General features: G+C 35.7%; 1 protein-coding gene across 1 annotated transcript; it reads left to right on the top strand.

The window, feature by feature from the left end:
* The first annotated feature begins 5,137 nt into the window (after positions 1-5,137).
* Positions 5,138-8,531, top strand: LOC116267767 (CASP-like protein 1B2). Its single transcript, XM_031649658.1, has 3 exons — positions 5,138-5,376; positions 5,479-5,602; positions 8,223-8,531. The coding sequence occupies exons 1-3, from the start codon at positions 5,147-5,149 to the stop codon at positions 8,454-8,456; spliced, it is 588 nt and encodes a 195-aa protein (XP_031505518.1). The 5' UTR covers positions 5,138-5,146; the 3' UTR covers positions 8,457-8,531.
* The last annotated feature ends 7,355 nt before the right edge of the window (positions 8,532-15,886 follow it).

Below are 15,886 nucleotides of genomic sequence, written 5' to 3'. Positions count from 1 at the left end.
ATGTTTGTGCGTATATAGTTGCATATATATATATATATGAAAATTTATAAAAGGAATATCTTAAATCTAAGAGAAAGAGAAAGAGAGAGAGAAGAAGATTTTAGAGAGAGAGAGAGATAAATATAAATATAAATACATAAATAAATAAATAAATATATATATGTATATATATATATATATGTATTATAAAAAGAAAGTATTAACTCGAAAAGAGAGAGAAATTCTAGAGAGAGAAAATGAAATACACATATATATTTATTTACATGTATATACACACACACACACACACACACACACACACACATATATATATATATATATATATATATATATATATATATATATATATATATACATGTAAATAAGTATATACGTGTATTCCATTTTCCCTCTCTAGAATTGCTCTCTCTCTCTCTCTCTTTGAGTTAATAAAGAGAGGATGATAAATAGAGTATTCATGTGCATGTATACGTAGATAACATGTATGTACATATATGCATTTATAAAAATTAAAATCAGGAGATAACTTAGAGTATATCCGACTTCATTTTTTTCTATGTAGGCCGGAGAGGAACTTCGGCTCATGCAAGAGCCTAAGCTTGGTCTCGAAAGTCTCATTGAAGAAGTTCTTACTTTCAAAATTATTTAAAAAAAAAATGATTTAAATATTTTCATATAAGCATAAAACAACAAGCATTTCGTCTAATACAGGGATATCTAATTCTCTTACCATTGGGTATAGAAAAAAATCAACTACACATGAAATGGAAAGTTGATAATGTAAGAAAGCTCTCATTGGGATGTCTAGTCGGGTGATTAAGAGAAATGCTAAATGTAAGAATGCCATGAAGATGCATTTTAACATGTACACATTCGTGAGAGGTTTTTTTAGGTTGGACAAATTCCAACCTAAAAAATCAATATAATAACAAATAAATCTCAATCAAAGCACTCATTTTTACCATTCATTCATGTATTAATTTGAAAAAAAAAAATCAGTCTACCATGCTTGAACATCATTTCATACATGAACAATGCACACATTCAATGAGCAAAGAAATCAAAAGAACCATATTTCAAAAATAGAGAAATGGAATCTATTTCACATTGCTCGTACTCTCGGTGCACTCAAGAGCAGCTCTTAACTATGGATATGAGATATTTAGAACTCTCTTGCATGGCCATAAGGAGATGGTGAATGGAAATGAAAACAAATAAAAATGAGAGGATGAATACATACCTCTAATGAAAGTGATTTTAGAAAATGAGTCTCTTTCATCGAATGATCTTAAAACTTCCTCGAATGAAGCTCCAAGGTGTTGAAGATGTCTCTCCAGGAGGCTTCCTCGTGCTACATTTAAGAGTGGAAGTTAGAAAAGTTTGCATCTAAGGTTCGAGAAAAAGAAGAAGATAAGAGAAAAGAAAATGGAGAGAGTGCTAAGAGAAAACCTTTAAGTCTTTAAATGAAAAAACACTAGAGATTTCTTCAGGGTTAGCTCATGTCCAAAAATAAAGATTTTGGGGGTAATTATAGAGAGTTTTGGAGCCAAAACTCAAAATTTGATTTTTTTTTTAATTTAACAACATTTTCATGTGAATTTCAAGTATTTTTGAATTATTTTAATTTTTTTAATAGGTTGTGACTAAATGGGATTAGCCCTAGGGGTGGGCATCGGGCCGGGTCTGGATTGGCCCGACGGGCCCAGGCCCTACCCAGTTACAATATAAAAATTTATTTTTAAACTTATAAAATAATTTTTTGAATATAAATTATATTTTAAATAATAAATATATATTATTAAATTTAAAAATAATAAAAAATATTTTTTATAATATTAGCGGGTTGGGTCGGGCAGACCCAGGCTGGCCCATCGGGCCCGGCCCCAGCTAGCGGCCTGGCTCGGCTCCCACCTCTAATTGGCCCTTAGCCTTGCAAACACCCCTTTGGGGTTATGGGTTATGGGCAGGGCTACGCATGGCGCAGGCCCTGCCTTGGCACGACCCATGAATGCGTGGCCATGCGCTGCTTGGCCAGGGTATCTGGCAACGTGCAGGGCACACGGGAGAGGGGGCAAAATGGGTGGCTTTCGCCTCCTTGGCTTTTAAGGGGGTATCACACATAAAAAAAATATAAAAATCATGTTTTGAAAACACATTTTAAATGAAAAAATGGTCTTTTGTTACAAACGAGGCTGACTTCATTTTGGGTAGTTTCGGGCTTGTTTTAGATCTGGATCAGGTTTGCTTGATCGCCAATGGGTTCTAGTTGATGCCCGAGGCTTGGATCAAGAATTAGATGAGTGGTTTAGGCTCAAAACATATTTTTAAAGTTGTTTGGCACACTATTGAAATGCAAAACAAAGGAAAGGTCTGTGCATGTGCGCACGGCGCTCAATAACATCAAAATTTGTTATTTTGGATTGGACTTTGGATTTTGAGTTGAAATTCTCAATTCCAAACTTTGGTTTTGTATTTAATTTAGATCCAAGAGCAGTTTTATGGGTCTGTTTTCCTCGTTTGGACTTAATTTCGTTTGTTGGGCTCAATTACTAACTTTGGCTTCATATTTTGGATCAAGGTGTGTATTTTAGATCTAGAACTTGGATTTAGATCCAAATCTAGATCTAAAGTTGGATTCTAGATTTAAATCTTGTATTTGGATTTAGATATGGGTCTAGTGGTCTGTTTTGGATTGACTGGTTGAGCATTGGACTTAGATATGAATATAGAAGTCTGTCTTGGGTTTAGGGTCGAGATTTAAATTTAGGTATGGATTTAGAAGTCTATTTGGGGTTGAGCTTGGGCATGGGGTCTAAAATTAGATCCAAATCATTGCAAAATTGGTTGAAATAACTAATAATTTTGTTTGAATGGAATATAGCCTTTTGAAATAATTTTGGGTGATAACATAATGATGTGACTCTTTTAGCGACATGGGTTGAAGAAGGTGACTCCTGAGATGATGGGGAAGGGATTTTTTAGAATTCCTTTAGTTTTTCCATTGTCATGTGGATCTTGTTTCTAGTTTTTAAGTAGATTTTGTTTTTTACTGGTACGGTCTTTAGCCTCTTGTGATTTCATGCCTAAACTGCTTATCACTAAGACACGTATTAATTTCTTGAAGGAGGAGGAAACGTCGGCAACTCAAATTTAAAAAAATGTGATTGACTTTTTCCAAATGAAGGACATGAGAGTTAATTTAATAATCGGAGCGGCTACGAATTACTCAAGAGAATCAAGGTAAAAGACTTAAGTAACCCCTTTGTGTACATTTTTTTTTTTCTTTCCTTTGTGTTTTTCCGTAGCTTGATCAACTGCATGCAAATATGACTTTTACTTGATGTTCTCTTGGAAGATGCTTAATTTTGTAGAATCTTTCAGCAAGAATATTTAGGGATGTCAATGCATCATATATACTCTTAATCATATCTTTTTCAGATATTCACATATTCAGATTTGAATAGGAAAAAAATCCATATACGAATCCAAAATTGAAATCTGATTTTACAATCATAATCCGAATTCAAATTTTGAATCGGAATTTGCCAATTTTCAAAATGTAATAGCATTGGATATAAGATATATGTCTAAAAATGAATCCGATTCGAACCTGTATTCAAATTCAATCGGATATATATGTATATCTGAATCCGATCGGATGTCATTTATTAAATCTGAATCTGATATGATTTCTTAATCAGATATTATTTTGTTTTTCATATTCGATTTTTCGGATCGGTTCGGTTGGTTATTCGATTCAAAACAAATATATTGACATTCCTAAAGACATCTCTATCGTGGTTATGTTATCTGGGAATGTACCATGAAGAATAAGCAGGTAATTTCCCTCTCATTTACAGACTAGCGAAAATTGAAGTGGGCTGATCATGATGCTCTATACAATTTGCTTTGGTGATACTACAGCTACTAATCCCGCATGCGGAAACTGAGGTGCAATCCATCTCTGGGGAGAAGAGGCTGCGGCGACTTCCAGCTGAAAGATTGTCATGCCCAATGAGTCCCACACCTGCCCGAGAGGAGGTGTTCACGCCCAAGCACCCAGGTGTGAAACATGCACGTGGGATGATGTAAATTACAAAGGGGACTGGATGAGACAGCCGATAGATGACGAGATGGCGTGGATGGCAAGGTGGCTGCCTGTGTTTCTTCTGTAAATTTTTTAATTTCTATACAATTTTTTTGATCTTTCACATTAACATTAACATTGTATGTAAATGAGATTGTAAATTAACATTGATTTTATAAACACGCACACATTAATGACTCTCCACTGCTACTATTTGGTAAACTCACTGGCACTAACAAGCAGCGTCAGAGGTAGAATTTTTCATAAGGAGCACCGACTTATAATTTCAAAAGCGGGTCAGAATCAAAAATTTTTTTCATAAGAGGGCTAAATTATAATTTCAAAATTTTGATAGGGTTGAATTATATTTTTTCAAAAATTTTTATATATGATAAATATTTTTTTTTAAATTTACATGTAAATTAAAAAAAAAAGGAGGGCAGTCCCTGCTTGCCTCCCATTGGCTCTGCCTCTGATAACAAGGTGCCAGTAGTGTTACATTTACAACTAGGAAGCCCAGTGCTAGTGATAATGTTCATCAGCAGCACTACGCCCAAACTGCTAGAGGAAGCAGTAGTGGCGCCTTCAGCTCTGGCGCAACTTGTAGCGCTGAAATAGTGCTAGTAAAGACCTTCAGTAGCACTATTTGAGTGCCACAGATGATGAAAAACCTTGCTGCACTTTGTTCCCTAAGTCGGTCAATCAGACAGTTCTTAAATCAGACAGTTCTTAAAGCTAGGAGGAAAAGTAAATTACAGGAAAGGAAAAAAGAAACAAGAACAACAAATAGTTCCGGCTAACAATTGAATCAAGTGGATAATCTAGAAGCACCTAATTTATCTACTTCCATTATATAGTTGAAATGTATAACGAGCAATAGGTGGTAGGAGATGTCAGCTAACAAACGTGGACTAAATTCCTCTGGAAAATTTGTTGAATCAGCTGAAATTGGTGATCCACAATCAACTCCAGTAGTACGTCTCCTCTTTAAATCGATCTATTTAGCCATCCCGGCCATATCTCTCTCTCTCTCTCTCTGTCTCACACAAACACACACACATGGAGACTGGCAATGTTGTCTGGAAGTCTGATTTGAAGCAGGAGCATGGAATTCCGCAGCACAATCGGATCTACGTTTTCCTAAGATTTCTGGCGTTTGCTGCCACATTAGCTGCTGCATTAGTCATGGGCGTAAACAAGCAAACCATTACTATGGTTGTAGGCCTGGGCAATGCCAAACCCATATACGGAAATGTCACTGCCAAGTTTCACCAAACCCCAGCTTTCATGTCGGCCTCCCTCTCTCTCTCTCTCTCTCACGCACGCAGACACGCATATTATGTACATATATCTTGTGAAGCTGAATTGTTTAATTTGACTATGCGGGACAGGTTTTTTGTCATAGCCAATGCCGTAGCGGCTGGGTACTCGTTGGTGACTTTCATTCTCTCACTGGGGAAGATGGTTGGCTGTTTCCATACTCCAATCAGCCTTCTTCTGGCCATTGGTGACCTGGTGAGCCTCTCATTCTCCAATTTGATCTGTTTAGTTTTCGTTCCTTCTAGCTAAACCTATAAGAATAAAAAACGTTACTGAGTGCTCATGGTCAACTGTCACCCACTTGTTGAGATTGATTGATTTATTTTCAACTTTGATTTGCTCGTGGACAAGAAACTTCAATTTTAAATCCCAACTTGGATTTTTCTTTTTAGTAAGTTCTTTTACCAACAGAGAATCTGCATTCGGGTCGGCTTGTTTTCGAATAAGAGGTGAATTCTTTATTATCCTATACTAGTGAAATTTCATATAGCGATTTTTTACCTCTTTGAGTAGCACATACTAAAACATAAAATTCCAAAGCTAATGCATGTTTTCAGCTAAATAAATAGTTAAACAATGTCTACTTTTCTCAAATTTACGAAAAGACAACTGCAACTTTGTTTTTAGGATACTCAAGTAAGGTCGACTGAGTAACCAATATAAATATAGAGCAACCGATCGAAACAACTGAAATAGGCATACTGAACAATGCATATGTTAAAACGCATGCCCATTTTATATGTCGATTTATTGCAATGCAAATACAAATTTTCATAATCATCCATTATAAATCAATGACTCACAATATCCAAACATATTATAGCTTCAGAAAGCACATTAAAGCAGGTTGTAGTGCTTATATTCCTGGCGGTTGATTTATTACGAGTACCTCGATAGAATTAGATTTTCAAAAAATAATCAAATGTTTCATAAGTGTAAAACTTATCTGCAGACACTAAAACAACGGTTCAACAGGGAAAGGGGCCCAACAGTCTAGAGAACTCGCATAAGTGTCGGCCGGCGATTTCAGAGAATGAGGGTTGAGGTCGCCCTCGACTCAACATGACCAGTCCTCCCCCTTAATAAAACGCGCAAAAAAGACTTTTGTAAAAAAATAAACTTGTTTGAAATGAATGCAATGAGTGAAGCTAAGACGTTTTTAAAGTGAAAAACTAAAACCAATAGAACTTTTGAAAAATTTTGGGCCAAATTTCCAAAAATTTCACAGGATGTCAAATTGCAAGGTCTCAAAATGGTTGCAAAACGCCGACTTCCGCGTTATGGACCTCGGTGGAAGGCCGTGAAATGAATGACCCGATTTTGACACGCATATTAATGGAGACTGCCCATCATAGCGGGGCGTTCATTTCATGCCTTTCCATCCACACACTACAACAAACAACCTGTTGCAACATTTACATATAAATTTCATTTATAAAAAACTTGTGGGGATGGGGGCGGCATGGCCTCCGCTGCCTTCCTTGCTCAACCGTGGTTGATGCTCTTATATATATATATATATATTATAAGTCGGCCACCTCTATGGCTGGATGGCTATTTTCTTATTTTGCATGGTAAAAAAATATCACAAAAAGGTAAAAACCATGCTTAAGCAACTGGCTGTCTTAAGTGCATATTCTGTAGTGGTTTTTAGCAACACAAAATAAAAAAGTAATCATCCGGCCACAAAGTTACCTGGTTGGTTTCAATTCATCTCTTTCTTTATATATATATATAGGCAACGGGCCCGGACCTGAAAAAACTAGTTCGGGCTGGCTTGATGGGGTCCGATTCGGTCCGATTAATTTTTTTAAATTTTTATTATTTTATTTAATTATTTTATTATGAAAAATATATTTTATGTTAAAAAATTATTTTATATTAATTTTTTTTATTTTAATAGAGCTGGGCCGGGCTTGGGTATCGGGCCTAGGGCTGGGCTCGAGTTTAGGACGTTGGGCTGACATGGGCCCGACTCTAATCGGGCTGGGCCGCTGGGGTGGGCCGGCCCGATGCCCAAGTCTAATGTATAATGATTGGAAGGTATTAGACCACTTGGGTAAGGGATAAAAACCATACTTGGTGTTTTAAACAAAATATGAACCTTATAATGTATTTATAAATACTAATTTAATATAAATCATGTTTTGGTTCAAGTCATTTTTGTAAAAACAAAAAAAAGATCTTTATACTACCAAAAATTTTGATGTTATCAAAGCCGATCATTTTTTTACTATTAAAAAAATATTTAAGTAAGAAAACAACTAACTTAATATATGTTTCTCTTCAAATCACTCTTATCCATTTTAATTATCCAACTTGTTCAAATTCAAGTTTGGATGTTAACGTGGTTGATTTTTTTACACTGAATTCTCTTCCATTAGGATCAACTCCAATTTTTCTACGTCTGAACCTTTTTTAAACCTTGAATTTGACTGAAATTCAAATTTGGACAAGGAACGCACGAACCAGAAAAAAAAAAAAGATCAGTTTGATTGTAATCCATTGGTAGTACTTTCTTACAAAATCTGAATAATCAAATTCGCACTCCACTGGTGCACACCTTTCCCACTTGTCTCTCTATAGGTTATGTTTATAGACAGTACGAAACTTTTACCTGCACATTATGTTGTAAGCTAACTAATCTTCATTGGAACTAATTTTTGTATGTTTTTTTCATGAAAAAAAGAACTTCCTTCCCATCTCGTTAATGAAAACTCGCCTTCTTGCATAAGAACGGTAAAGTGTGGAAGGGAAATGAAAGTGATCAAGTGTTTCCATTGAAGAAAGTAATAATGCATATATACACTTGCAGGTGATGGTGGCTCTAGTGTCTGCAGGGGGAGCAGCAGCAGCTTCAGTGGCAAGATTGGCTAAGAATGGGGATCAACGTGCATACTGGGATAAAATATGCGATAAGTTTGATGCATACTGTAGGCATGGAGGGGGTGCTTTGATTGCTTCTTTCCTTGGAGTCTTCTTCCTCATGAATCTCAATGTGCTTTCCACATTATATCTTTACAAATTGGCCAACAACAAGAGGATGTAGTGAAACTCTTCACATACATCTTGGGATGTAAGAAATGGATTCGCTATATATTAAGCAACGAAACATATAATTGGCACATAGCTGGACATCCTTGTTTGCTCTAAACCACTACAAATACAAGCTGAATGTCCATTAGTTTGGGATATCAACCTAATTATCTGAATTGTTATAAAGGGACTGTCATCTTAAATTGTCTTATTTGTCATTGTAATGATGTAGAATTTGCCAACAACAAGGTTTTTGTCTTTTAAAGCACTTTCTTCAATGGACATGAAGACCTCTCCAGTAAATTTGTCAACTAACATCTACTACAACAGCTTGTATACTGGTTATGGATGCTACAACACCAATAGTAGAATTAATTATTTTATATCACTAGCACTTCATTTTTTCTAGCAAAGCCCCAATTTGTTCACAATATATCAGTTAGGTCAGCGATGAAAGGGGCAAGGGTGTTGCTACATCATAAAAGGGAAAATGGCATATTCAATTGGACATCAACAAATTAACTTTGAATACCATTTACATGTAAATTTATTTATCTTACATGCAGACCGTATTAACGAGTTTTATCAACTGTACTCGCCTCTATTTTCCAAATGTGGGAATCCAAGAGACAAGACCTGACCTGTCAATATGAGGTCTGATGATTTTACTAGGAGTAATCAAACCAAGGACTACATTGTATATTTTAAATTGTATGAATTAGATGTCGACCAAAACCTAAGAAACTAAATGTGCCTGGATTTAAAATAATGTAAGATTTGAAATCTAATATGATTTTCAAAAAGGGCATGTGAACAAAGATGAGTCAAATTGAGGTTTGTTCATGTGCAACTCATCATAGAGCCACACAAAATGAAGGCCTAGGTCTAAAATGATACATGCAAAACTAAATCATGAAAGTTAAAAATCCAGTCTCCACTATGTTCAAAGTGAGGGATGTAGACCTGAAATTGCGGACCTGAATCCAAATCAAATAATTTATTCTAATCCAAGAGATTTGATTCAAATCTTTAGGTGTGGCTTCAAGTTTGAAATAAGGAAGACTAAAGAAATGAAATACTTTGTTCAGGGGTTAATGCTTGAATTTATAATCTAAAGCTCAAATTCTAAGATCCAATAGATCTGATTTACATCCACAACCTAATTTTCTTAGATCCATACCTGATTATATTAAATCCAACTTTAGTGTCCGATGCACTTTATTTATGATCATTGATCCAAAATCCAACATTCAAGGTCTGAATTCTGAGTGAATCTAAGGTAGGCCGGCCAGGGGGAATGACTTTAGAGGTTCAAGCCCAAATATGTGGGTATGTATTGGGATCAAGTCTGGACGTAGGTGATTATGTTTTACTTGAGCCTAACTAAGGATCCTAATGGATCCATGTTCAAAGGCTTTTATACGCAGTCTTATTTGAGCATAGAAGTGGGTCTATGAGGGTGGGCCAAGGACCTTAATTCCAACTCAGATTGAAGGCTCTAAGATCAGTTTGGGTTAGGTCTTGGAAGACTAAGAGTTAAGCTGACCTTTGGGCTTTGAAGCTACATGGCCTAGAGTTTTGAAAATCATTTGAAAAAAGTATTGTTTTGAAATCATGTGGGAAACATATGACTTTGAAAGTGTATCTGCATGGACTCTGAGCTAGGTTTAGATGTTTGCAAGCTAATTAGCAACCTCATTCAATTTTTAAGTAGACTGTGCTTGTGGATGAGATGTGGTTCATGTGCATTTTTAAACATTTTATGCAACGCATGCTTAATTTTAAACAATATCTTGAAATAAAATATCTATCTTTGCTGCATATTTGAAGTATTGAACTAAGAATCAAAGAAAATAACTTTAAATGAAGAGAAAGAGAGATGAAGAGGCAGATTGACCTCACGCCTATCGTAGAGACAATAAGTTAAAATACTAATCTATGAAAGCATAAAAATACTAATCTAAAATATGATTAAAGCAAATAAACTAAGCTAAAGCATGCTAGAAAAAAACAATCTGGGAGCTAAAGCAAAAAATAATCTTACCTAAGCGGTAGATAGCAAGAAAAAAAACATAAGCATGCTGCTAAGGAAAGAAGAAATGAAAAGAATTAAGCCAAAAAAAAGAAAAAAAAAAGAGAAGGAAAAGGAAAATTACTTGAAAATGTTGATGACCTGACTGAGCCTGCTCCCATGGCCTCTGCTGGAGCCTAGTTTGACTCTTGATTGAGTGCTACTGCAGTTTGAATCCAATAATTCACTTAGACTCTAAATTTTTTTGCTCAAGTTTTAGTTTGTGTACTCATTTGGGTTTTTCCTATATTCAACAAGCAAAGAGCAAAAGGTGTGGAGAGAGCAGTAGGATCCCCTTTCATAGTACTCAGAGGGGGGGATTTGAATACATGACTAAAATTTTGAGTTGTCCTCAACCAGAGAAACACAAAACCATATATTAAAATGATGATTTTGACACAGATTTGTTCACTGTGTGCATAATTTGAATTAAAATTTAGTTTTGTGAAAAGCAACAATTTCTTGCAGAAGTGCTTATCAGTCCATTAAAGATGGTTTTGATCGACACATGGCATGGAGGAAAACGCACATCAAACCATATATTATAACTCGGATAGAAAAATATTCGTTCCAGCTGCATATAAACACCGCTTTAGATTTTGTTTGTGCTAGCTTGCACATATCAAAATTTTGCACAATTCATGTCCTTACATATAAACTAAAATCTGGCTCATAGTAAGAAATTGAAGGTGCATAGATTTGGATTTGATACTAAGATCCAAATCAGGATTTGGATATGAGGAAGATTGTAGACTACAGATCCACATCATGATCTAGGATTTGAAACGTGAGATCTTGATCTGCATGTGCAGACCTGATTGGGTTTAGACTAGGTTCAGCTGAGTCTTAAAATGAGATCAAGTTGGGTGTGAGCCTACTGGGTTCATGTTGACCTACATAAAAAGCTAACTTAAGTTCATGTGACTCTTAAGCTAGGTTTATAAAGGAAATATGCTTGTATTGACGAAAGTTCAAAATTCCCTAGGTGTAGAAATTGTTCTCAGGGGTCGTGTGGACAGGTTGACCATATAGGTTGGTGTGTAGGTAGAAAGGAGGAGACCTCTGAAATTTGACTAAAAAATGGCTTCATTTATCCCTCCAAAATTTATTTTTTCCAGATTAAGAAGTATCAAAATAAACATTTGTTGAACGTAAAACTTGAACTTTTAATTTAGGGAATGTCAGTCTGATTAAAAGTTGAAAATACTTTGTTGATGGATATCTAATCACAACTGCTCAAAGAAATTATGAAACTAATTTCCAGATAGAACAGAATTCAGCTCAAAATATTGAGCTACACTAAAGTGAGATATCTGGAAGAGAAAACCTTTATTAAATCTGTAAATTCAAAAATGAACTCTGAATGATTGGACTAAAGCTGAAGCTTGTAATACATAAGTTGAACACTGAAAAACATGATCCTAGCTCGAAGCAAGCTGTCATGCTTCCATTGATGAAAATTTTAGCTCGAACCTATCAAAATATGATCGAGAACTCAAATTTGAATCCTAGAACTTAAAGAAACTCTAGAAATACTTTCCTAGCACTAAGAGAATTCTATGTTGAGCTCAGCTAGGTCTAAAAGAGTTTTGATGATCCAGAAATAGTAGGTAACTGGTCTCAGTATGCTGATTGGGTTAGAGTGAGTTGATTATGAACTAAAGTATGCCTACATGCTAACCCTAATGATCAATGAGGACTTGTAAAAGTGAAAATTGTGCTAACTGGTAATGTGGAAGGAGATTCTTAGAATTCTTGATGAAATTTTTAATTTTAGGGCTAGAATGGCAAGTGGTAGGTGGCAACATGGTCATTTTAGGGCAGCACCAACCTAGGTGATCCCGGTCTAAGTGTTTGGTGCTAGAATGGTATGCTCAGACTTAATTTAGTGAAAGGCCCTTACTTTCAAAATATTGCTTTTGAAAGCCAATTTTGAAACTCCCTTTTAAAGGGTAAAATGGTCATTTAGATTTGTTAAAAGTTTTGGATGTTTACAAATACCCGTGAGGTCCCTTGGTTTTTTGGCAGTATTTATAGGTGATGCTGGCCTTTGTGAATGAGGTTGATGATCAACAAACTCCTTCCCTAAAATCATTTGCTAATAAAATTCTCATCAATGTGACGTCAAAGTGGTAATTCTTGGTTGGCTGTGATTGCAGATCTGATTCAAGGTAATTGCATGCAATTGTTGTGTGTCATTGAATACCTACATCTCACACACACTCTCTCTCTCTCTACACACACACACACACACACACATACATAGATACAGAATACCTACATCTCACACACACTCTCTCTCTCTCTACACACACACACACACACACACACACACACATACATAGATACATACATACTTGTGGCCATCTGATTCAAATTTATCAGATGGGAAGGATCACATATATCAGAAAAGAATAACCCCATTTGACCCGATGCTGTGACCTCAAGGAGAGCCCATCTATCCTCTTTACTCTCTCTCTCTCTCACACATATCTTCTTTGTGCCGGCCACTCCCATGGCCAACACCCTAATTTTTGAACTAGATCGAACGTGTTTTAACACCCAACATTTTCCCATCCAATTGTAGAAAACAATTCCAAATATCTCACAAAGAATTTCATGCAAACGAATTGTGAAGAGTTGCAATTTCAAGACAAATTCTTGAACCCAAACTTGATTTAGGTTCAAATCATGAATAACTCATAACACAAATCCCAATGCAAGATTACAAGTCCGAATCTCTATTCCAGTATACAATACATGACCAAAATTATGGTTTGCAACCCAAATCCATCTCCAACTGCCATTCATAATCTAAATCCAATTATGAATCCAAATCCAGATTACAAATCCAAACTGGATCCAACTTGAGATCCAAAACACCATGTGAGACCCAGGTCTAGGCCCCACGTGGCCTGCATGACCGAGGGTCACCCAAAGGTGGCACGAAACCTAGTAGAACTACTCAAACTTGAATCCACTGAACCCAGTCAGGACAGGTCAAACCTATCAATCAATCTAGTCAAGGACCAAAATAGTCCTTAACTAAACCCTACATAGCTTTGACTAAGCCTAGTTAGAGCACAATTCAATTTGATATTTGCAAAAACATAATTCAATGTTGTCTAAGTGTCAAACTCATCAACTTCATTGAATTTAGCTGAAGTCAAGGCATGAACTGGATGTTGACTAGGGTCAAACCATCCAGTCAATTCAATTTTTGGGCAAAATTGTCCCTCTCAATCAAGCTCAACTGATAAAATCCTAATTTAGTGTTTTAAGTGAATCAATCACGTATTTGAACTCATAAGCCATACCAGTTCGGCATACAATGGTACAATTTCAAATCCAATTACGGTTTTGACAAGTCAAATGCGTTCTCAATCAAATTTTGGACAAATATATCCTTTACAATTCAATTTAACACCATGATATTTAAAAGCTAAGTTGAATAATTGAATTTATTGATAGGAAAGTCTATAATTCAATGCAATTTAAATTTAGGTCACTAGGTCAAAGCCCAGTAGACCCAAGTCAAACTCAAACACACCTAAAAAAGAGTGTTCGAAGTCAAAGTCAAAGGCCTTTCTCATCAACATTTGAATTATAATTTGAAACTAGGTTTAAAACTTAAAAGTTTTAAATTGAAATCACAATTGGGCTTGGTCAAAGTCACGTTTGGACTTGACCTAGGCCAAACCCACCTAGCTCATACGTGTGGGCTAAGTGAGCCCATTATCGAGATAAAGAAATAATCTTTTTAGGGAATTAACATGGTGATGTAGCAGGCACATCACCCAAGCAATGATGGCCATCTAGGTGCTCCATTCCACTTAAGCGGCCAAACATGGTGATGTAGCAGGCACATCACCCAAGCAATGATGGCCATCTAGGTGCTCCATTCCACTTAAGCGGCCAACCATTGGCTGGTCCATGCCACCTGGGGGGGGGGTTTGAAATTTTTTTGAAAAGGAAAAAGAAGGAGGGGTCTCAGCCCATCCTTGCTTCTCCATTTTAAGCAAAATCTTTTCAAGAAAGTGAAAGAGTAAGAAAATTCTATATGAACCCAACCCACCCCCCACTCTTGAGGCCCAACCAAAAGGGTGGGGGGACGATTTTCTTATTCTAACACTTATGCTCTCTCTCTTTTTTTCTTAGTTGTAGCTAAGAGGAAGAAGAATAAGAGAAGAAGAAGCCAAGAAAAGGAGGAGCAGCCATCGTCTCTCTCTCTTTCTCTCTCTCTCTCTCACATTCATTTCTCCTAGATTTGCTAGGCTAGGGTACTTCATTAGACTCTTGTTTAGTATTTTTAGTACAAGGAAAATCATCCTTTTTCTCCCATTTTCAGCAAGAGGACCCTTTTCTTCTAGCCTTGCTATGCTCAAATTTAAGCTTGGATTCTTGTTTAGAATTGCTTGATTTAAAGAAGAAACAAAGAGAAGTTCCAAACACCAGGGTCAACCAAAAGGTAGAGGTGATCCTAGCTTGTTCTTCATTTATTTTCGTTTATTCTTTATTTCCAAGCTCAATATCTGTGGGAAGGTTTCATTTTAGTTCTTATTCATAGCTCGGAATAATGTCCAGTTAGGGTGAGCTACAATATACATTTTAATGCATTTTTCATGCATGAATTAGATTTTCTAAAAGAAAACCCATAAATCTATTTTCTAAAAGGGCCCCAAGGTCACGCCCTTTTCAAAAATAGTTTGCCTTAATTCATTTCCATCTCCCCACCATGAGAGGATTCGTGGTGAGAGAGATTTTTTATTTGCTACAATATATAATCTAATTGCCTATTAAGAACCGATGCATTCTCATGAATGTGGTCCACCCTTACATGACAAAAATAATTAAGAAACTTGCTAAGCATTCCCTTAATTTCATTAATTTTGAGTCATTGTGATTCATGTATTCATGATCTAATCGATTAAAGGTAGTGGTGAAGATTAGAAACTTGTTTTCACTCTTTTCACATAAAAAACCCAACCATGAACTATCATGGTTTGTGTGCTAAGAGGTCCCTTATCAAATTTTTCATTGTAAGGGGTTATATATATATATAATAATAATAATATTAATAATAATAATAATAATAATATTATTATATATGCATGTGTAACATCTTATTATAGCTCATTTTTCTCTCTAAAATCAGGTTGAAACATGTTTCCAAGCTAGTTTTAAAGAAAGAAAATCTTCATTTTGGTCTTAGTAGTTCAAAACTACAAGATTATTCAATATTTCATCTCAAAACGTTGTCTATTACAACAATGCTTGTGTAAAAATGCATACATATGGCTGAAATCAGATCATGGATTGTGAAATCTAGCTTAAAACTCCAAAGATTAAAGTTAGTGTAATGTCAATTTTCA

The sequence above is a fragment of the Nymphaea colorata genome, chromosome 14, assembly GCF_008831285.2.
Source record: "Nymphaea colorata isolate Beijing-Zhang1983 chromosome 14, ASM883128v2, whole genome shotgun sequence".
Lineage (NCBI taxonomy): Eukaryota > Viridiplantae > Streptophyta > Magnoliopsida > Nymphaeales > Nymphaeaceae > Nymphaea > Nymphaea colorata.
Note: the sequence above shows the minus strand (reverse complement) of the source record. Positions and strands in the feature narration are given on the sequence as shown.

What these genes read in the sequence shown, in the direction of transcription:
- LOC116267767 (XM_031649658.1), top strand. Translation starts at nt 5,147, where the DNA reads ATGGAGACTGGCAATGTTGTCTGGAAGTCTGATTTGAAGCAGGAGCAT. An exon ending in CACCAAACCCCAGCTTTCAT is followed by an intron (nt 5,377 to 5,478) that starts GTCGGCCTCCCT and finishes TATGCGGGACAG; the next exon opens with GTTTTTTGTCATAGCCAATG. An exon ending in TTCTGGCCATTGGTGACCTG is followed by an intron (nt 5,603 to 8,222) that starts GTGAGCCTCTCA and finishes ATACACTTGCAG; the next exon opens with GTGATGGTGGCTCTAGTGTC.